General features: G+C 42.1%; 2 protein-coding genes across 2 annotated transcripts; both read right to left on the reverse strand.

Annotated features, from left to right (window-relative positions):
* Nucleotides 1–183: 183 nt before the first annotated feature.
* On the reverse strand, nucleotides 184–14,995 carry DCAF10 (DDB1 and CUL4 associated factor 10). Its single transcript, XM_067316601.1, has 7 exons — nucleotides 14,757–14,995; nucleotides 10,510–10,623; nucleotides 6,518–6,715; nucleotides 5,855–6,057; nucleotides 4,909–5,019; nucleotides 3,576–3,721; nucleotides 184–1,671 (listed from the first exon to the last, which is right to left on the reverse strand). The coding sequence occupies exons 1-7, from the start codon at nucleotides 14,978–14,980 to the stop codon at nucleotides 1,303–1,305; spliced, it is 1,365 nt and encodes a 454-aa protein (XP_067172702.1). The 5' UTR covers nucleotides 14,981–14,995; the 3' UTR covers nucleotides 184–1,302.
* A 696-nt stretch (nucleotides 14,996–15,691) lies between these two features.
* Nucleotides 15,692–23,583, reverse strand: LOC106487460 (uncharacterized). The gene is made up of 5 exons (XM_067316602.1): nucleotides 23,355–23,583; nucleotides 20,627–20,803; nucleotides 18,623–18,722; nucleotides 17,084–17,214; nucleotides 15,692–16,366 (listed from the first exon to the last, which is right to left on the reverse strand). Exons 1-5 carry the CDS (start codon nucleotides 23,403–23,405, stop codon nucleotides 16,079–16,081), a joined length of 747 nt encoding a protein of 248 aa, XP_067172703.1. The 5' UTR covers nucleotides 23,406–23,583; the 3' UTR covers nucleotides 15,692–16,078.
* Nucleotides 23,584–23,611: the final 28 nt, after the last annotated feature.

The raw sequence follows: 23,611 nt of genomic DNA on the forward strand, positions 1-23,611 counted from the left end.
CTTAGAACCTGCAAGTGGTGAGAATAATATAAACAGATATGTCCAGAAGAGACTGAAATTACCTTCACCAGGTTAGTTGTATTAACTCAAGGAGTAAAACTTGGCATTCATACTTAATATGTGAATTAATGCTAAACATTAACATTTTTCACATCTTGTAATAAGTCCAGTTAAATCCAGATAGACCTTACTTTAGACAGAGTATGCTTTTAATCTATTCCAACTGACAATACATTTGAAGTGCTTATCTGATGAAGTTATGGACACTTCCTAGACCAATTCCTCTCATAACAATAGTGTATGCAAGGTACAGAAGAACATTATGTACTTGGGATATGGCTTTAGTATCAGCTGAAAATTCTGTAGACTAAGTGTCAAATATGTTATCAAGGTTTATGTTATCAATGAAGAAAGCTTCCCACAATAAAAGTGACAAAACCCCAGTGGCTAAGGAATACAATTTGCTCAGAGGCCAGCTAACCTTCCATTCTACGAGAAACATTCTGAAGAGTTAATTTGCAGTGATTACATGGCAAGATTTTTACCCATTCAACTCTTGTTTCCCTGCCCCAGTCTTCTACTAAATTCTCTTGAGGAAAATGCAGCTACATCTCCATCCAGAATCTTTTCTTTCTGGCAGTAAACACAATATATACAATTAAGGAAAAACAGCCTAAAAAGATTTTAACTACAGCAAAACATTACAGTAAGTTTACTATGTTTTCTAGCCAATCACAAATAACCAAATTCGTATATAAATGAAAATGTTTTCTTTTTGTGGCAGTAACTAATCTAGTATGCACAAAACCAGTTCCATTATCTAATAATCATTGTATAGTAGTTTCAGCAAGAGAAAAGGCCAAGCAAATGTATGTGAGGAAGTCCAGTTCCTCTGGAACAAAGAGGTGTCGTACCAGTGGGACCTGGGTAAGTTTTGGCTGAACTATTATCCATACTCCATTTACATTTCTTTCAGAGCGCCCACTTTAAGTCATGTAGAAATGAAAGATGAACAAGCATTACTGGGCAGACCAACCAGAAAGACGACGCAATGGCACAGAATCAGCAGGAGCAGAGGTCCGCACGGAAGGCTGAAAACAAAATGCACGGAGCCTTACTTCTGGATGCAGTATCAGAATGCATACAGAGATGGACTGGGAACTTGCTTCATTGTTATGTTCACAGACCATAGTAACTATGATCTTATCTGAATTTACACAATTTCAAAAAGAACACACTTCAACTAAACTGAAGTAATTATTAACACAAACATCTGAAGTTCCTGTTGATGTAAGGATGTGCCTAGAACTTTGGCTGATACAAAGAAACACGTCCACTAAGGCACCCCGAGGCAATCTGACAGTGTGTTGGAGAAAACTTTGTTGTCAGCACTACATCATTGTGAGAGTAGAGGGAACGGATTTCCTGTAAGGGACCAGCTTCTTTGGGCAAACAGTCAACAAGTTCGCTGCACTGTGTGTCAAATCCCAACAAGCGGATCCCATAGCCATGCGGGGATGAAATCATCCGACCATCAGGACTGAAACAAAGTTCTTTTATGTACCCCCGGCCTACATTGGCTTCTTCAATGCAATGAGTCAATCGCAGAGAACAACGAGGTGAGACAGGGCGCACAGGAGCTCCTTCCTGGAATTCATAGACACAGGTCCACTAAAGAGAGAGGCAGAGAAAAGAATATTGAAAGAATGTTCAAATACTCATTTACTCTTGCTAGATATAAAGTAAACAGAGGAATAGCCACAGTTGCCTATCTACTTTTGATAAGCATTTACTACGAACCATTGAAAATAGATTTGTCCCTTGGCATCTTTTCCCCTTTAACTGTTTTGCATAGACAGTTCAATTAAAAAAGTAGCTTTGACATTAAATAAGTGAGCTATCAGGTTCGTCTGCCAGATGTAATCTTTCAAATCTAATTTTTAACTGGAAATAGTAAAGCCTAATCCTTTTGACAGGAGTCTAGTCTAATCAGGTAAACACTTAAAAGAAATGTAGAAAAAAAACAGAACTCAGCCTACAGTAATTTACAGTTGTTCACTGGTATTTTGTACTCTTAACTTAAAATGGAAAAACATCTCGCAAATGACAGTTATAGATTTTGAAAGAATGTTATGAACAGCTCTATAGCCAGTTTGTAACATTAATGCAGAATGTAATCATTTAACTTCAAACCAAATGCAAATCCATTATTACAAACTAAGTTTACATCATTGTGAAAGATTCAGACAGTGTTGAAGATTTCCAGCTATAAGACAGAAGAAATGTTCTTAGTTCTGTTCAATGTATTCTGTTGTAGTAAACACAATGAGAACACACACCTTGTATGAATGCTCACAGAAAAGATTAAGGTAGACACCAGGACTGTAGGAAATAACTAGGTCATTTGTCAGTATTAACCCAATCTAATATTTGCATTTGCAAAAAATTCTGTGTTGCATAATGGTTTGATATTAAGTTGACAGTGTCAATAATGAAGTTGATAATAAATCTGCTAAGTTTCCACTCGGTTGTTTATACCAGATCTGCAGAAAGCTAAAAAGAGTGGCTTTTTTCCATTATAATTCAATTTATGTCAACTATCATATTAACTAAACTACTTATCACTCACTAAGTATTCAGAGAAATCTTTTTGTTGGTTTTTTTGGGCAAAAACAAATATAAAACCCCAATGTCTTTGCAGACTAAACAGAGATGTCCGAACAACTGTCACAATGATTTTGAAATAACCTTAAGAGAATAAGATGGTCAGAAAAGCATTGTGTGGTAGAATCCAGATGTTCTGAAGGTTCTGGCTTGGATTTAAGTTATAAGTGAACTTGAGTTAACCTGGAAGCTACTTTTTCAAAAGCAGGTGTTCCCAAACCACAACCTTCAGGCTCTTGCTTTTTCTACATAGTCCATGGAAAAAAAATTTTCGTTATTTCTGAGTGACTGAAGTGTATTATGTTCAAATCTATAAATGTGGCAGTTTCAAGAAGATGCAAAAATATGCCGTAAGATTTTTCACAGCAGTACAAAAGCAGTCTCTAAAAAGCATTCATCAGCATAGCAAGACTACTTTACCCTTGCGACACTGATGGACAAAAATATTCTGAAGGCATTTGAGCAAAAACATTCTTGAAGGAACTTCAGAAGAGATGGTCTGCTCAACTTACAATTACAGAGTTGGGTATTGGTGAGTGTGTTTTGTGTCTTTTCCAAGTACCCTCCTTCCATTTTCTGACAGGTACCTTTTTTTTTTTCTCTCTCTTTTTTTTTTAATCACATAGCTGGAAGGACAAGTACTGTCTGAAACCTTCTAATAGAGCTTTATACTTTAAGAAGTATTCTCTGAAAGAGCTAGGCATCAAAAACATAAATGCAAAATACAAAGTCTTACAGGGAAGCCATTAAAAAAAAGCTTCATAACCTCAGTGTAAAATTATTTCATTTAAAAGTGCATTAACTAATTTATTCAGATTCAATATTTACCTGAAAAGAAGGAATTTTCAACATAGTTGTATGATCAATACATCTTATTCAAAGTACCTTTTAAAAAAATATTTTTGTTTTACCTCCTGGTCATCTGTATTACTTGAGCATCGCAGAAGTGTAGCCCACCCTTTTGGATGGAGCTGCAGTGATGTAATGCAGTTCCCACGGTCTCTTTCTCCAGGAACTTCTGGTGTTAAGACCTCCAGACTATTTCTAGGTGATCCACCTAAGAAGGGAAGTCAACTTTAAGTGTAACGCACTCTATTGATTCATTTTCACCTCTTTGTTCAGTCTACTCTGAGATTAGTCAAGCATGTGAAGCTTGCATCAAACTGCTAGGAAAGACTGTATTAGCTTTATGGAAGTATAAATCAAAAAAGAGGTTATACTAACAACTGAAGTTAATACTGAGGGCTCAGTCTTGATTCCAAAGACCCTTTTTTAAAAATCATCTCCAAAGACCAAAGTTAAAATTGTCTCATATCATGAACTAAGTCAGGGATAAGCGTCCACATGTAAACTTTTCATTATCATTAAAACAAAGTTTGAAGAGTGCTGTTCTTGTAAGGAACTACTGGTTATCAAACCTGCATGATGTCCCTTCCAAACTCTTGTAAGTCTATCGAGCTATTTGCAGTTTGCCTCCTTTCTACACTAACCCATAAAGAGATTTTTGCAGATAAATCATACCCTGGGGTCCAGATAATCATAGTCGAGAAAGAAGGAGGGTTATCTTACAACTGTAAACAGTTAAAGCTCAACACTATCTTTATTTTAAAGTGGCAAGTGAGTTACACAAATACTTGCCACTTTGTCCAAGTTCATGCTGACTCTCTGAAGGGGCATCCAAGACCAGACCCAGCCTGCTAAGCACAGTTTCATCGCTTTTAATAATTTGTATTTAGCTAGGATTTGCTTTGTAAATCAGAACTTCACAAATAATTCTGCCAACCCTTAAGAACCTAACCAATTATCTACTCTTTTTCCATGCTATCAACTCTGCATAGAGAAACAACAGAAACCTAATTCTATCAGTAAGGCAAACAAATAGCAGAACACAGCTATGAGGGCTAAGTTCTGCTGTTTTTTTTTTTTTTTTTTTAAATGAGATCATGCATGTGAAATTTGTTGAAGGAAAGAAAAAAAACAAAGAAAAGACAGTATCTCTGCATAACAGAGATAATGTACTAATACAAAATAAATATCTTGTTGCCTTTTTTCAGACTTCTTGGGAAAAAAAAAAATTAGATCTCCAGACTTTGCTGTGCAGTGCTATTTATTGGTTTTACAAAAATCATAGCAACACTTTTCTTCTAAAATCAAAAGAAACAAAAATGCAGTTTTTCACTATTATACTCTGGCCTCTTTTGGTTACAAAAAATCAAAAGTCCATGATTTCTTTATTTGACCCACCTTCTCGCTGTGAGGACCGTGACACATGTTTCTCAGACAGTGGGCCTGAATCATTCTGGTGACATGGTGAACCAACAGCTCGAGGACCAGATGAACTTGTAGATGTTGTATCTGCAAAGAGCATCAGCCACATGAATATAACATTAAGAATGGCCTTTTTAGCTGTATATGTCCCTCACTTAACCTTCCTTAGGAATGGTAAGTAAAGCCTTGAGAGGGGGGAAGGAGAGGGGTTCATCTTCTTAAGAAAACACTTCAAAAAATTGCAGACAGCTCAATTTATAGCCTAAAAGTACCATTATGTTTGTGCCTCATACAAACAAACTACCAGCGCAACAAACTATTGCAAATAACAGGCAAATTCCATTCGTTCCTTCTTATGCACTGTCATTACTAGAAGCTGTAGCATAAACTTCTCCCCCAGGCCACTCCTTTTATATTTAGACACCCCAAATGGCAGAGTTTCTAGTAACTGCCCCTATTTTGCTTTGGCACTGCCACACAGCAGGATGAAACAAGCAGTAAAATTTCAGAGCATGTGATTCTACCAGGTCTGCCATTGAGAATAATTACAGCACTACACAATAGTCATTAGTAATTGTTGGAGAGTATACACATCCAGCTCATTTACATTTCTTTTATTATAGGACCAAGGATGTTAGATAAATAAAACTAGAGATTACCAGCCTGAGGTGACACTTTCACAGGCTCTACCTTCTGTATTACTGAAGTCTTGGTATCAAGAATCACCTTAGACACTTTATTCATTGACTCAGAATGTGTCATACTACAATACAGATGTATGCAACCCTTGAACAGAACAGCTACCATTATCAGAGTTCCTCTTCAGAATCTGACTCCACCTCTAACTTCTTTTGTTAGCTAGGAGTATCACATACACCACCTCTACCACAGAAGACTCTTACAGACCCACAAGAGCATTCACCTGAGCCTGATGTAGTTCTCCTAGCTCTTAAAATGGGGTAGCTGCCAACCTCTAAAGATTTGTTCAAATCAAGGTCATGCAAAATCAGAAGATATCCAGAGGAGGTCGAGATCAACATCTTCGAACAGTCTGGTGTCAACCTCATTCTCATAAGAAAGCGGGTGTGAAAAAACTTCTTGTGAGGACACCCATCCTCTGTGCACCTGGACAGCCAAAAAAAAAAAAAAAGAGGAAAAAAAAAGGCTGGAATGAACTCCAACTCTAATCCCTAATAATGTCCAGAACCGTTCAAGATGTTCTGAGCATCCTTGTCCACCCCAAAACTCCTTTTGTGCACTACTTTCTATCCTACTTAAATCAGATTTTAATGACATGTCAGAAGTCACATTTTCATCCTGCCATAATAATGAAGACACAACATTTTCAGAATGAAAGAACTGAATTTTGGAGTCTCAGCAAATAAATAAAGTCCCCTTCTCTTTCTACCTGCTAAACAATTGCTATATCAAGGCAATGCAAACTCTTTACAAGGCCTATAAACTAATCACAGTATTTAAAAATGTATTATGGCATCCTTCAATGAACAGCATTTCCATCTTATGTAAAAGAATCCTATCTTTGCCTGTTCTAGAAATGTAACAGCACACATACACACACAAGTACCTGTTTGTGTCCCAGATGATCACGTTTCCATCAAACCCTGATGTTACTAGTAGTCTTGTATTGGTATCATACTCAATGTTCTTAACCCAGCTGGTGTGACCATGTAAAGTACATACTTTTGTATTCAGCTTTCTTAGATCCCAAAGTGCTATTGTAGTGTCATCAGAACAAGTTGCAAACAGTCGATTATCTAGAAACCTGCAAATTGGACAGAAATACATCTATGGCTGCTTAGTACCTTCTCTAATTTAAATGTTTATAAACTTGGATTTAAGTTAATTTGGAAAAAAAACACAGAACGACCAAAGAGATTAATTTATAGGAGAATGTTTGACAATAAAACTTACAGTTCTGCTAAAAAAACAGAACTATGCCACCGCTTCATATCCCAGCATTTCTAGGAATGAACCTACAGGAATGTAGCAGATATACAGAAGCATAGCAGGGGATTTCTTTTTCTTTTTAAAGAAATAATTTAAAGATTGAACAGGAGACACGCTCACACAGAATCCCTGTGGTAACTAAAGCAGTTACCCAGCTGAACAGTATTCAATTTTAATTAAATTTACCATGTCTGAACGAAGCACAACCAACCTATGACTGGTCAGTTTTTAGATCACTGACTGGCAAGATATTCCTATTGACTGGTCTGGCAGTCCCTGCAAAAGGAGTCTGATATCCTAGACTATACCTAAGTTATGTCTTTAGTCTTTCCTATTTTTGCCAGATCCCTTTGGTACTCTGGATAGGCAGCATCAAAAGACACAGCAATCCTATACTTTCATTTCAGACTAAACAAGATCCTAATGGCCCTTGATAAATTAAAATCATACTTTACTTTTCAGTTCTAACCACATATCCACCCTCATTCTTCCCGTATTATTCTTCAAATCTTCCTCCTTTTCCCACCACAGACATAAGCTCCCTCCATTCAAATTAGATCTTTTTTGAAAAGGTTGCTTTTGTTACTCCTGTTGGAAGTCCCCTACTGTTTTCAAGCCTTGCTGCTCCACACAGTACACATCCCACCAGCTCAGCCAACATACTTTGTGTCCAAGCTTCCTTAATTAACTCCTGAACCCCTCAGTTTGAAAGAGTCTGCCTGTTTTGCACCACATATTATTACTTAGCACTTCATTTTGTCAGTTAGGAAAGCAAGCGGAGGAAGATCTTACTGGATCTTGACATCACTACAATAGGCAGAACACAGCATTTGTCCCAAAGCTTGTGACGGAAGTTGATTAACGAACCTACTTTCAAAAATGTCCTGCCTTATTGGCTTGTGGCACAGAGAATTGGTGGAATCTCGCTGGAAATATTCAAGACTTCGCTTGACAGAGACCTGGATAAGCTAATCTAAGGACCTGTTTTTAACAGAAAGTTGGAACAGATGATCTCCAAGGTCCCTTCGAACTTACACTTTTCATTTACTCTGATTCTATGATCTGACCACAACTTTGCAGATACCTGAGACAAATTACACTCCTGTACAAAATACCCCAAAAGCCAGCCCCATGTTTCTTACACAAGATATACAATGCTGCTTTTTTAAAGAGAATTAATCCAGCAGATAGCTTGGTCTATATATTACTCACCTGACTATCCACTTGTTTTACATTACTTTGCTTTCTTGCAAATGCTTACTAGATTAAAATCTGAAAACAGTCATTGTGTGCATATTTCCCTAGAATCTCAAAGAAATTTAAATCTTTGTCTGCTTGTCCTCTGCTGCAGAGCACCTCCAGCTTCACAAAACCTTAGGAACACTGCTCATTGTAGCTACAGCCTGAAGAATGTGCCACATAAACCTACTGCAACCAATAAGTTTTTGTAGCACCTTGGACAGTCTCAGTCTCCATCCTAAGGCAAGGGGCTTAGCTCCCACTTTTTTTGCCCTGCCTTTCTCCACCTTACAGTGTGTTTGAATTCAGAGGCAGGCACCTAAAGCTGGGCTCTTCAAATACACAAGTCCAGATACACACAAAGTGCAAACAGAGAACTGTCTAGCATGGGAATTCCAGAATATCTTTGAAAATCTCAGTATGTTAGCACATAACAACTGCAAAAGTGGCAGAGACTACCTAAATTTATGCTCTTAAGAGTTAATAAGAAGTGGACTCTTTCACTAAAGATGTGTACTTGAAGATTAAGTCCATGAAATTCTTTTCAACTCAAATGACTCTGTATCTCACAACTTAAGTTACAGTTCTGCAGGGCTATGCTACACTTTAATGCGGCAGTGAATGCCTCTGTATATATCACTCCATACGCACCTGCAGCACTTTACAAGACTTGAGTCCATGCTTACAGAACAGAGGTAATGACAGGTACACTAACGTCACATAAGGAGACTTGGAAGATGAGACAATGATAAAGGCTATGGGTTGTGTTAGTTAGATTGCTACAATCATCAGATTAAGTACTTAATATAATCAGCTGATAATTGTTTACCCTGATGATCTCCAGTCTTCAGCCAAAACTCAGTGTACATACCACTCCAGCTGGAAGTCATTTGAGGGTAAGGATCAGATACTGAATTAGGGATATATTAAAAAAACAAAAAAAACAAAAAACAAAACAAAACAAAAGTTTGCCTTTGACTTCAAGGTATCTTGACAGCATGACTTTACTTGTCAGCTAGTTTTTATCTGTAAGTTAAGCACATTTAAATGAGAATCACTGACAAAACATCCAAAGAGCTGAATTTTCACAATAAAAGAGCAGTTCTCACTATCCTTTCCTCTATCTGTGTCAGCTAGCCCCAACATTCACATTAGCCTCTCTGGAAAGGCATCTAACTGATGTAAAACTTCAATTTCTTCTTCTGAAACGGACAGGCAGTTTGTGAAAAGCATCAGTTTATCTCAAGAACTCAGGAGGCCGTTAATACACCACATTTTATTCAGCTCCTTTGGGGGGAAATGCTCAGAAGGCTTCTGTAAAGCTCTTTTTTTTGCTGAGCAGAAGTGTGAACCTGACAGCTGTCAGCAATTTCACTGCACATCACAGTGATTTAAAGAAAGATAGTCTAGATTTGACTGATTAGATGCTTTCACCCAGATGAAGCTCAGAGAAGCTGAGTGAAGGGGGGCTACAATACTGTTCATGAGTTAAAAAACAAAAAAACACATTTCAAGTTTAAATATTTATCCTCAGTCCCAGAACAGGTAGAAATAGCACAAATAAGGAAAACCATCACATGACATGTATTCATAATTTGGGTTCTTGTGTTTGCCAGTTACCCTCTTCATCCTGAGAACAAGCAAAAGGATTTAAACCATAAAGGCCTGAGTTTAAGTTGAAATGCAGAAGCCATTTCACTTTCCCAGCTCTTCAATTTAATGCCTGCATTTCAACCACCCAATCATTGTTTGGAAATTTCTATGTATCAATGGCAATTACTCTCACAATCCAGCAATTCGACTGCTGCCGGCCAAACATCAAGAGCAAAAGGAGATGTGGAATGACCTGCCCAGTGAGGGCTGCAACCTAATCTCTGAAATCAGAGCTCAGTTAAAACCCTTACAACATGTTACTCCTTATATTCCAGTTTTGTACTAAAACTAATTCAAAACATCAGCCAAATTTCATACAGATGTTTGACCTTTCTACAGTCTTGACTTATGCTTTAAACATAAACCATACAGTTGCATTCTGATTTACTGTGTTCATTCAGGGCATTCTGAGGACTAGTTAAAACAGCTGATAACATCTTGAATAATCTTCCCCTCCCATAAACTGCAGCTCCTCCATGAAAAAGAACACCTGGCTGCATTATATACCACCACTATCAGATTCCTTCTTATTCCCCTTCTAGCCCTCCCCACCCACAATTGCAGAGGAGAAGGAAATGACACAAAGCAAACTGCAACCTGATGGCTATACAAACCCACTCCCCACCAAGAAAGTGCACACAAAGTTTATTATACTATTATAAAAAAAACACATCTATAGTAAGGAAAAATTAGGCCTTTTATTCCCTTATGGCTTACCTGATATTATTTACACAGTCTTCATGAGCTTCAGAGAGAGTTTTAATGTGCTTTGAAGATATTGGGTCAAAAAGCAGGACTTCAGTTTGTTCACAAGCAACAGTCAGCACTGACCTGCAGAAGAATAAAGCAAAAAAGAAGCATTTGCATTTAGTAAAACATGACATCTATGCCTCCCTAGCTAAACATCATTCCCTAACCTCATGGAAAAAACACTTGGGTTGTTATCTAGCTTGTTTTTTTATTCACAGTGCACAGAGCCTACAACAACATTTATATTTTTTCAATTGCCTTTTTCTAGATGACTTCTTTTAAGCACCCTCTAATTCACAAAAAACACATCAGAAAACAGCTTGTTGTTTTATTCTTTCGGTTCAGTTAACTTCTCAACCTCCTTTTCAAGTGAAACGATGACCCTTTTCCAGACTGGTTGTTGCAATAAATTAATGCACAGCTACTCATTCACTGGACAGACCATATGATCTTTCAGTTCATTGTTTTAAATGCAAGATGACTGTTTTATAAGTGCTGTGTACTTCATAAGATCCAATGACAATACTAGTCAATTCACACAGTTAAGTTTATTTACTTCACTTTTTAAAAAATCTTATTTGAGTGTAATTATCCCATCAATATAGTGCTTTGTGTTTAAACTCAGTCATTCTTGTTGGGAAAAGAAAAAGAAAAGTTCTGGCATGAAACCTGCCACCTTGTTCATATGCACACATTTGCTGACTGCTGCAAGAAGGAAAACAGCAGATGAGGGTACCCGAGAATAAGAGGAAAGGAATTCTGTTCTCAAATTCTACTGCAAATTTCCATATGACTGTGTCCATTTTGTGGTCTCCCTTTATCCATTCACTGGAAACAGTTTTTTGGGGGTTCTGAGATGTTACAGTAATTTGCATTTCAGAGTGACATCATCAACTGAAAGGCTCTGTAAAATGCAACAGTCTGATAGAAGCCATACTTAAACACAGAAGTGTAGCATGCGCAAGTGTTAAGAGTACTGGAATGCTGGTCACATGTTATGAACCAATTATCTGTAAGACACCTTGTGAATAATTCACACTCTGTCACTGTATTAGCTCTAATAAAGAGAAGATCAACTTATGAAAACAACTGCCTCAATCTGCATCTATGATCAACTATGACAGTATTCCGCACAGATCTTTACAGTTTTTTACCTAAGCTACAGGACTACTTCATATCAGGCACCTGGTGCTGGAAGTACAATGATTTGCTTCTTCAGGCTAAACAGGAATGTTTGCTCCTCTCCTTCCATAATACTGACTTGCATGACTATTCACTTTGGCATCAACCCAAAAGCAGCATAAAGACAACACTCAGTCTACGTACTCAGAAGCAGCAGAACTTTTAGACCAAATTGAAAAGAATTTATCAATAATCTGACTATTCAAGGAGCTTTGCCAAATGCATTTTTCTAAATCAGAACAGCATGAAGCCAGCACCTGCTCAAGGCAGAAATGCAGTCCAAAGGTTTATTTAAAATATCTGGCCACTTCACAACTCGGTCATTTCTTGCTAAAACTATAAGAAGTTTAGATGTAGAAGTTAATTTTTAAAATAACAAGAAGTCAGGAGGATTGCTATCAGACATCACTTGTTATTAACTACACAAAAAACAGAGTTCTATAATACTGCTGCATTTAGAAAACAAAATAACTTTTGTCAAAGAACTAATGCTCAGAGGCAGCAATAGCAAGACATTGGCACCAGTCTAAATTTGGCATTAGCAGAGAGTCAGGCTGGCAGAGTGGCTAATGGTTATCCATGCATTTTAAGATTAATTTGGCAACGGCCACCAAAACAAGCCATTGTTACTATTCTAAGGACACAGAAAAGTCTGGAGCAAGACCTAACATCTTACTGCATCACCAAATCATTTGCAGAGAACAGGCCAGCTTTTATGAACTATGCTTTGAAGGACATTACCCACTGAACAAAGCACCTTTTCTTCCCCATATGAAGACAAGACTCTAGGTATCCATTCACAAATATCAACAGCTATTGAAGACTTCTCCCAGGAGATGAAAATCAAAGACCTTTTCCAGAATACACACTACTCATGAATGAGAACAAAGATAAGTTAATAGAATTCACAAAGGTCTCCAATAGGCATAGAAAACATCAGCAGTTCACAATTCTGGGAGGTTGTCCAGATTCGCATTAGCTTATCCTAGTAAATTAATACTTACTTGCTTTATATATGTTGAAATGGCCTGATTTTAAATACCGCTAACATTACAGTGACAGTTAAGTTTGGCCTGCTAAAATAGTGAAGCTGACCTAAAACAAACGTTAAGTTCCCCCAACACTGCAACAACTCTGACCAGAACTTAACAGTTATGGCAAGAGGATAGCATGCCCCACTAGTCCTCCTCAGCCAGCCAAATGAGTTCTTGAGCAGCAACTCTCCATAGGTAGGCCAGGTCTAGCTGGTAATGCACAAACAACTCCAACCCCAGCCTTGGTCCTGGAACAGTATTTTGAGGAGGCAGAAGCAGCTATGGATGGACAAGGAATAAGAACACAGCAGTGAATCTAATCAGCACAGAGTCGAAGAAAAGTAAACAAGGTTTGGGTAGTTTTATTTGGTATTAAGATAACAGAAGCCCAATCCTAACAAGTCTAATATCACTTCTGGTGTGTTGGCCCAAACACTCAGCCATCCACACAAAGTACCCAATTAGGGAATACATTCCTTTCCCACAAGGATCTTTGGGCTGGATTCATTTTCAGCTGGGTAAGGTCCCTAGTCTAGCTTGCAGTGCAACTTCATGAGCATCAGGCACAAGCATGGCAGGAAGATTACAGAATTATACCTTTTGATAGAAACTTGCACAAATAACTTTAAACTAAAGCACAGTTGTGCAACAACTGCAGTCTACACTTTTTATACCAACATAGCATATCTACACATGGGTATTTTTCCTCATATCACTGTAGCTAAGCTAGAAGAACTTCCTAGCCTAAGAAGACTTTAGCCTCTATGCCACACAACTGAAGACAGAACACAGTGCTTTGGGAAGCTTATGTTCCAACCTTAAGTACACTTTGCTGAGGAGCTATAAAATAAATTACCTTCCTGCAACAGGACAACTGCTCAGGACTGGCTTTGATAATTGCTGGAGCTTAACTTTGCCCTTCTTTGAAAAATAGAGGAGCAAATTAGAATTTGAATAGTGGCATTACGGTGTAACCAAGGCAAATCCTGTTGGGCACTGACGTACAGGGAAACCAGAACTCTGTTCTGATGAAAATTCACTGAAAGCAGAAAAGCTGACTAGTTGTCATAGGTAAGATATATTTCAACTTTTGAACTTTTTGAAAATGATGCTGCAGGCCACTCCAGGGCACACTGTCCTTCTACCAAGAAAATGCAACAAGAAAGCATACAATATACAATTATTATACAGACATCTCAGAACAGAGCAAGCTAAATTCAGAGTTGCTGTGCCAGTACTTCTCATTATTTTAAATGTGCCCAATTCTCACTTGATCATATGTTTAATTTCCATGTCCATACATTTAATGTGCATACTTTTATGCAAGTCTTGAGAAATACATCTCCAATCTCATTTGTGGGTGCAGGGCCACAAAATTCACATAATCTTAAGCTAAAAAAAAAACAAAAAACAACAACAAAAAAACTCCTTTCAAAACCATCTCACAAAACAGTAGCAGTTTAGCACTCTGAGGACATCTAATATGAACATTTTTGCTAGTTAGATTAAGCCATGATTCCACCAACTTGTTCTCATCCTTATGTCTCAGTTTATTTTCTCCCCTCCTCCTGAAGAAAGGACCTGAAGGGACTGACAAGTATTAGCAAGTATTATAACCACTACAGAAGCCACCTCTCTTTGCCCCATCTCTTCTGCTTTATCACTGCTGTTCAGCACCTACTGTTTGTAATAAAACCACTAGCCTAAAATGAAAAAGCAACCAGACGACTGAAAAACGTGATAGCTGTGCAACTGCTAGCAAACACTGGCAGCGGAGAGGTGTAGTTGCGTCACAGCACAGCACTTTGTTTCCACGCAGCCACACGCACAAGCCAGGCCAGGCTCTGCCCCGGCGGCCGCCCCGGCCCGCACACACCCGGGCGGGCTGCAGACCGGAGCTCAGGGCGCCCCTCTGTCGCAGCCCCCGCAGGGCCCGGCCCGGAGAACTGAGGGGGGGAACGGCGCGGGGGGGCCCGGCGGGCCGCGCGCAGCCCTTACCCGTCGGGCGAGTACTCGAGGTTGAAGACGGCGCCGTGCGTGCGGGTGCTGAGGTACACGGAGTCGGCAGGCTGGATGGAGCTGTACAGCCCGGTCATGGCGCGGAAGATGTCGCGGGCCGGGTCCACCGCGGCGCCCCGGCCCAGGCAGCGCCCGCGCAGCCACCTGAACAGGCCGCCCCCCCCCGCCGCCTTCGGGGAGGCGGCCGGCAGCGGCGCCTCCATGCCGGCAGGCGAGGCGGGAGCTGCGGCCGGGGCCGCCGGGCCGCCGCGGACCCCCGCCTCGCCGCGCGGCACGCTCATCTCGCGCCGGGCCTGGGTCTGGGCCTAGGCATGGCCAGAACGCCGCGCCGGCGTCTGCGCGCCCGCCACCGCCCACGTGACTCGCCGCTGCCCCGCCCACGTGACAGCACTGCGGGCCGCCCCGCCCACGTGACCCGCCCCTCACGTGACAGCAACGCGCCCCGCCCCGCCCACGCGCCCCGCCCCGCCCCCGTGACCAGTCACGGCCCCGCCCACGTGATAGCACGGCCACCGGCCTCCCCCCTCCCTCCTCGAGGCCAGACCTTTGTTATTAAAAAAAAAAAAAAAAAAGCTTCAAGCTCTTCACAAGCCCTTGGACTCGGGCAAACCCCGGCTTTAAAGAAAAGCTTGCTAAATACCGCAAGGCACGGGATAAAGTCCTGAGGACACTTTCACTCCAATACGGGGTTGTCCTGGGCTCTGCACCTCCACAGCACATCCCGCTCCTGCTCCCAAGATACCTGCCCAGGGATTTGCCACTGAAGCCACTTAGAGCTGGCTCAAAACCTCACTGACCAGACATCAAGGCCCACTAAAATAAACATGCACTCACCCAGGCTGTAAACAGACTTAGAAAAAGGAGAGAGTGTATATCAGCTTCTTCCCAAGCCTCATGTAAATGTTTGTCTCTGATAGTTAGCAAAAAGTGTATATTATCTATAGAAATACAGGCAGCAATAAAGCATATTAGCTCTAAAATTACAGAGATGATAAAGTTGTGAAACACCTTATTTATAAACCACATTCTTACCCAGGCATTTGTTATTCACTTAAAAACTGTTGAGACCAAAGTTACAATCTTGCAGCTGCTTTACAAGCACAGAAAGCACTGGAATCGCCACGTGGTTGAAAAATTTCTCTAGACTTCTGCACACTGAGAAAAAGTGAGGCTCATCCTTCATGGTTACAATCTGGTACTAACTTTTTAAACTTTTAACACATGCAGAAATTAGCCGCATGAGTTTAAGAAATGAGATCTTGATCAATCTCTTGCAGATCTGTAGGCACCAGAGTATAGGGTTAGGCACGCTCGGGTTTCTCTTTCTCCTTCTCCTCCCGGGGCGTCCTGCCCATGGTGTAGAATTCTTTGTTTGGGCGCAGATCAATATAATGAGCTATGCGATTAGACATAGCAAAAAAAGCAGAAATCATGCCTATGTCCCAGGCATCTTCACGGTCAAAACCTTGTGCCTCCAGCTTCTGGAAATGCTCTTCAGTGATGTTTTCAGCTCGGCAGACTGCAAGGGCAAAGTCCAGCATTGCCAGTTCCCGATCACTCAGGTCAGCCAGTTTCCAGTTCACAATGACCTGTGGAAAGGCAAAAACCAGAGAGCTGTAAGAAGCACAGATGGAACCAGCAAACAGTCTGGGTGGCTTACCACCATCTTATCTTCGTGAGGCAGAAAGGTGGCAGTGTGCAGGCTCTTTCACTCACCAGCTGAACCGGACACCATGAGACAAAAGGTATATCTGTTTTACTCCCTCTCTCACATGCGGACAGTGGAGGAGTTCTGGGAATGGGACCCAACACCATCGGGACACTGCAGTCCTCCTCCGGCAGCAAGTTCCTCCACAAACTCAGGTTGAAGCAGCAAAGGGCATGGGCAATAGCTTGAATGCTCTGCAGAGTGACTGACTGTCCCTGCATATTTCTTGGAGAGTGGATGAGGATGCACAGATCCCCCCAACCCCTTCTCCATGGCTAATCCCAAATTCACGGCTGGCTTATGATCACACCTTCGGTATCAAGCTGTGCATTTTGTGTCATTATGATAACACAGCACCATGATGAAGTACTTCTTTGTGGTGCAGGTGGTCTAACTACTCACCAACAAACAATAGTAAGCCAGGTATTGTATTAGGGCCCCAGCCACGTCTAAAAGCTCTCCTCTGTCTGTGCTGGGAACCACAGACCGAAGCATCAAAACTTTAGGTGAAGAAGCAGACACATAAGAGAAAGCCATTCCTGCCTCCCAGAAGTATATGCAAAGCAGTTGTGGCACATGACGTTGTTACAGCACTGACCTGGTCAGCCAGTGCTGGCTGCTTGGAATATATCCGATGAAGTGCTCCATGTGCAACCACGCAGTAGGGACATCTATTCACAACACTTGTGGCCACAATTATGAGCTCTTTGTCTGCCTTGCTGAGCTGCCCTACAGGGAGAGCAAAAGATTTGGCACATTTTGTTATTAAAAAAATCCACCGACACAATATCACTGGGGAAACAATAAGGGCTCTCAGTACCAGCTGCTCATAGAACAGCCCAGAGGACAGAAGTCCAAGGAGTGTGCAGAGACCTCCTAGACAACCATCCAAGGGACCAATTTAACTGGACATTTGCTCATGAGGCACCTTGTTAGGATAAAGGACGCATGACTTGGTCAACAGAGAATAACAGTTCTACCTAACAAGAGAACTCAGTGGAACAAAAATACTAGTGCACCAAAGCAGGAAGTTTGATTGGTACTTCTCTGTATATGTCTCAGAGTCACACGGCTGAGAAGGTTGCAGCCTGTTCTCTGCATGGCTCATTTGTCATTGCTGCTTTTACAGAGAACGGCAACATTGTAAAACCTACCAAGGAGGTTACAACAAGTAAACATTATTTACCACTTTCTAAGGCAAGAACATGAAGCAATGACAAACAGGAGCAATGACTTGCTGCAGGACAAGGGATTTGAGAATTTTTGTTGACCACCAGACAAACAAATCCCAACTTCTAAGAAGTGTCTAGCCCTGTGACTTCTCTAAAGAAACCCTGTAAATGATATCTGTGCTGCTCAGAATCAATACTAGTAATTTTCACAAACAGCTTCACAACAGAAAGGTGCAGAGGATCAGAGGAACTTACCTGTCTATATATCAGCACTCATACTCTTCGCCTTTCTCAAGATAATCATCAGCAGGTTATTTTTGAAATCACACTTCACAGGGAAGGTCAGAATCCCTTCCTCCTCCCCACAAAAGCTACTACTTTACTGGACTTCGAAGATATTTCCAAAAAAACAGTGTTTTGCAAAAGCATGAAAGATATTAGTAAAACCTCCTGGCTAGAAAGGAATCAGAAATAGAGGGCTTCTTACTCTGAAACAGATCAGAACCAGAGATGGCAACTCTGTGATGCTTCAGGACAGGTGCTGGAGAAAAGGGTGGAATCCAAGATAGTTCTATTCCTCAAGTCAAACAATAAGCAAGGATGGGAATGAGAATAGCAAAACAGATCCTCTTACAGCTGGGGGCATGGTTTCACACCAGCAGCACAAGCAGAGTAGAAAGTAGAGCAGGCAGAGTAGGCAGCCTGTCCTTTCTTCCTGACACAGAGAATGGTGCAGCAAGTCAGCTCTGCCTGGCCTTTTTAACCCCAGGCTAAAAAGTTTGAAGATTTATGCAATATGAGCAGAAGGTGGAAGCTGCAAAGCAGTTCCAGCCTCTGCCAGCTGTTACTATGAGCTGAGATAAGGCACAGTGAGGGAATGCAATATACAATGTTAGGGAGGTTTTCAATGTCAGCAGGTTTTCACATCTATGACGCAAAGGGCAGTTTCAAGGTATATTGTTTACCTGTGTCTTTGTTCATAATGGCATTGTAATAAGCGAAGAAAGCTCTGAATTCAGCAGGTCGATGAGACATGGCTTTGAACACATTAGGCAAAAATCCAGTCTGTTCAAGGAAAAAGATAAACAAGTCAAGAACTCTAACGTTAATGCACAGTGCAGCAAGCAACATTAATGTGTTAGGCTTAGGAAAAAAACTGTTAGCACAGCAGTCCTGGAGAATCTCCACAGTCCTTGCACTTTAAGCCCATTTATAAATACGACTGACAATGAAATGATGTGCTTCATAATTAGGTATTGCTATGTATTCATAGAATGAAATCTGCCCTGCTGATCATCTCCCACACAAGTAATGACCACAATCATATTCCCCTCAGGCAACTCTCTTCCAAAGTGAGAAATTATCATCTATTTTGTTTCTGCCTGCACAGAAGCTGCTATGTCCATCTGATCATCCTAGACCTCCCCTAGTTCTCCCCCTCCATACAAGATTACAGGACACAAGACAGCATCAACTGAAATTGAATGTCACACAGTTTGAGATACAGGCATACCATGGATTTATGTGCTGGTCCAAAGATGTGGCTCTGTTTCATTTTCTGTTCTCTCCCTGATGCTCAGTTCATCTCTTTGATGGTGCACTAGGCTGCCACTCCCAAAGAATCACTTGCTGTCTCTCCTATGCAAGATCAAGCTAATACTGAACACATGTGTGTCTGGGTCCTACCACTCCATGTTTATCTGTATGGGATTTCAGCTGCTGTTTACTGCCTGGCTGCCAAGCATTGGGCGATCCTATGGCAGTTCTATTCAATCAGTTTTTGTTGAGATTCTGGTGTGTCTGCAGACTCTACTGGCTTACTGGCTGCTATTCTTCAGGATGTTTCTGAAAAAGTAGAATAGTTCAGGTCTGACAGACTCCACTGGCAATCTTCCTCCACTGTCACACAACTGACCGTGTATTCCTCCTATCCCACACATCTGTTTGTTGTTAGTTAACCAAGGGGACAGTCTTCCCTCTTAAATCATGACTGATTAATTTCTTTAGGAACCTTTGGCAACACAGGTTGGTAGCAGTTCTGGTAACACAAGTCTGCTACATTGATTAGGTTCTACATCTAGGTCTTTGCTGAGCCCTTCAATGCACTGACAGAGAAGAGTTTGCATCACAGTGTATGAAAGCTGTGCTGGATCTTCCTCAGTCTATCATATTTACCTGTGAGACTGCTGACTCCTTTTGTTATTACACAAATTTCAGTAAGATTACTGTAACTGTAACAGAGCAAAGATACAACAGACTGGCAGGAACTATAGGGATGGAAGGACCAGCATTCCCCTCTGAGGAAGCTCTTGGAAGAGAGAAGTCTCAAGGGAGTTGCAGCTGGTGGAGTGTTTTAGCAATCAGAAAGATGTGTGTGGAGTGAGGAAGGAAACTCATGTCCAGTTCTCTGTTGTTTCCCTTATATCAGCACAGTGGGGCATTTGGCACACTGTTCTGTTGTTCCACCCTGAAGCCCATTTAGCTTTGGGGAAAAAAGTCAAAGCACAAAAGAAGAAATACCTCTTAAGCCTTTTAATGCTGTCATCTAAAGAGCCTCCCAAAGGTTACAGAAAAAATTCTCTGTGAAAATTATTAATTATTAATTAATTATATTAATTATATATAAATTAATAAAATTCATAATAGTGTTGCAAGTGAACACAGATGCTCTTCAAGCAAAAAATATATATATATACGTTGGAGTTCCAACTACCCCTGTGAGCCGGAAACAATCTGAAGCAACCCACTAGCCTCATGGAACCAGAGACACTTAAAATCCTCTGCACGACTTTCAGCAAAATCCCCATCCTTTAGACTGGAAAGAACTTTGCAAGAAGTACTGTTCACCTCAGTCTCGTATCAGGTTTGTGTTAGACCAAACCAGACCAGAATCTTTCTTTTAAGATGTGTGACCTATTTACATTTTAGACCCTTTCTGCTGAGAGGATTTTGCAGCAGAACACTTTTACCTTCATTTCTACTTCCTCCATGAGCTCCACAATATCATATGGCATGTCCTTCTTGTTGGGTACTGGGTACCGTCCAATAGGTCTTGCAGAGCTCTCTTCCTTGGTGCTGTATGCATGGCTCAGGGCTGCCGCATGGGGCCTTCTCTGGAGTCCCCCCGACGCTAGGTGAGGCAGATGCTAGTGAGAATGGAGGGAAGAAAATGTGTCATTGGGAAGGAGTTATCATCTTGGTAGTCTGGGAAGGGAGGACTATTTCTCAACTACCCTTGCTGTTATCACACAACTCAGGGGCACCTCTGTCACTATGAGCCACTCTGTGCTCCCTTAGCAGGGCAGGCAGTGCACTGGAAGAGGAAACCCAAGCCCAATTCCTGGCTTTAGCATTGAGCTGCTGCGCAGACATCAGGCAAGCGTGACCTCCCAATGTTTCCCTCCTGTGTACCTGCCTTGTCTGGTAGGCAACAACTACTGCTCCTTAGAGTTCTCACTAGTCAGGAATCATGCCCCTTTGCACCAATGCTGAACCTGAGGGATTTCCTAAGCATAAAGGCTTTTTTCCAGCTGCTCTTCACACAGCAACTTCACACAAACATCTAACAGTTGCCCTGAGGATCTCCTTCAATAAGGACAGCTCTAAGAATAGATTCATGTCTGGGTTTTTCAGTCTTCTTCCAGGCAAAGCAGCTTCCCCTCCTGGGGTAACAATTAGCAGTTGAAACCTGAATGGTATCAGAATTAGGCCTTTTAGTGTCCTAAAGTAAACAGTATTCCTATAGCAAAACAACTGGAAAGGGTTTGGCATTCACAAGACTCTGTACCATCCTTTGTAATGCTGCATTATTGCAATAAAGGTTGTGGTCTTGCAGCATCTAATAATATAGAAATGCTTCATTCCTAGGCTGTTCTTCAGCTGTTTCTGAAAACGCTTTGCAAAAGCAGCTTCATCCTACTGATGGAAAACTGAGGCTGAAGGGTGAAGTGACCCACACCAGGTCACTCTTAGACCACCAGCATAGAAATAGGAACAGAACCCAGATGTCCTCTTTCCCTGCTTGGATGGTACCACAGACAGTCTTCCCAGCCCTCTGGCACACAGCACAACAACCTCGAATTTTCACAGGATCACTGCATTATCCTCAATCACCCCATGACCACACAGAAAAGCACTGGCTTTTCCCACAATTTTCAGATGAATGTTAAACGAGTCAGACCCTCACATTTTCTAGGTGTTCTTGTGTGGAACAGGTTTACTTGAGTTCCAGTCTGAGATCCCAATCTGCTACTACAGCATATATGAAACAACAATGATAACTGGGGTAGAAACACATCAGTTTGCTGCTAAGAGGAAGGAAGACACTAAAACAGCTGATATGTGCAGCCAGCACCAAAATGATCAGAAAAACACTGCAGCAAATATAAACAGCAAAACCACCTGAGAAATTAAATTTCTGAGGATAAGCATAAAAATAATATTGAAGTGTAAAAAACAACTTTATAGGCCACCAAAAGCAAGGATTCCATAATGTAGAGACCTATTGCACATGCTGTTCAAAATCAAAGCAAAAAGAGAGGGTTTTTTCTCTAACACTGATAGGAAAACAAGTGTTACAGATCTAAAGGAGCAGGGTGTGTGAAACACAGCAGAGACAGCCTACTGAGGGAATGGTAAGCAAATGACTGAAAAATTTGACTTTTGTTTGCAATGATTTTTAACTCCATGAGAAATAAGCTGTACAATCTAAATTAGTTATCTGAAGAACTCCATGAAGACTCAAAATACTGTAATGCAAAATGATGACAGAATGAGTGTTTCCTTTCTCGTCTTATATATGAGAGACCAGCTAGAGCACATCAGCTCACCTGGGGCCTCTCTCTTAAATTCTTGAGCATGCAACTGTTTTAGCCCCTGACTTCAGTGGGACTAACCGTATGAATAAAATTACATGCTTAAGAATTGGAAAGAGCAGGGTCATTTCAGACCAGTGGAAGACAGGAGGCATTACTACAACACAGCACAAGTCACCTATGGCTGCAAAACTAATTATATTTAGCAGCCACAGGAGATCATTTCTATGAGAGGTTTGGCTTGTACTTTGACAACAAATGCAGCCTGACAAGCTTTCCTTTGCCTTTGTTTTTTATTCAGGAACATTAGAAGAGCAAGAGGCAGGTGGCTTTTGGAAGCCACCTGGATTAAACAAGGTACGCCTGGAAGACTCAGGTTAGACATTTTTCTGAAGCACAGACATCAGTGCCACAGTAAGAGAGGAACGGGAGAGAAAACTGTTCCGGGGAGGGATGTGCCCGAGCCGCCGCGACGCTTCGGTCCACAGGCGGCAGCCCCGGGCGTGGAAGGGCAGCCCCACCGCCGCGGCGTGCAGAGCGGCAGGCGGACTCCCTGCCCGTCGCGTTAGAACAGCACCGTTGTCCCCCCCCGCGTCCCCAGAGCACGGCAAGGCTTCTTCAGCCGAAACTGCTGGGGCGTCCCTTCTCCGCCCGGCCCTGCTCTGCGCCCCGGCTCCGCAGCAAGCGGTGCAAGAAGGGAGGCAGCGGCGGCACTGCCGGCCGCCGAGGCCGGAGGGGGCCGCCGCCTCCTGCAAGGCCCCGAGACGGCGCAGCCCCGAGCAGCGGGCGGGACGCTGCTGGCAAGCGGGGCTCCGGCGTACTGCCGCCCGCCGCGGCCGGCGCCCCGGACCGGCCCCGCTCCGCTCCGCGCCGCCGTACTCACGGGCAGGCAGGCTCGGCTCCGCTGCGCGGCGCGCAGCAGCCAGCTGCTCATGGCCGGTCCTCCTCTTCCAGGGCGGCCGAGGAGGAGGGAGGCAGGGCCGGCCGAGGCTACTGGGGCGGAGCAGGCCAGAGCCTGGCGCGGCGGTTCCGCACTGCTGCCTGCCTCGGTGCCCGGACCCGGAGTCGCGGCAGCCGCTTCCCCCGCCCCGCTCGGGAGCGACGGCGGAGCCCGGAGGCGCGGGGCAGCGCCGGCAGCGG

The sequence above is a fragment of the Apteryx mantelli genome, chromosome Z (genome assembly GCF_036417845.1).
Source record: "Apteryx mantelli isolate bAptMan1 chromosome Z, bAptMan1.hap1, whole genome shotgun sequence".
Classification (NCBI taxonomy): Eukaryota; Metazoa; Chordata; class Aves; order Apterygiformes; family Apterygidae; genus Apteryx; species Apteryx mantelli.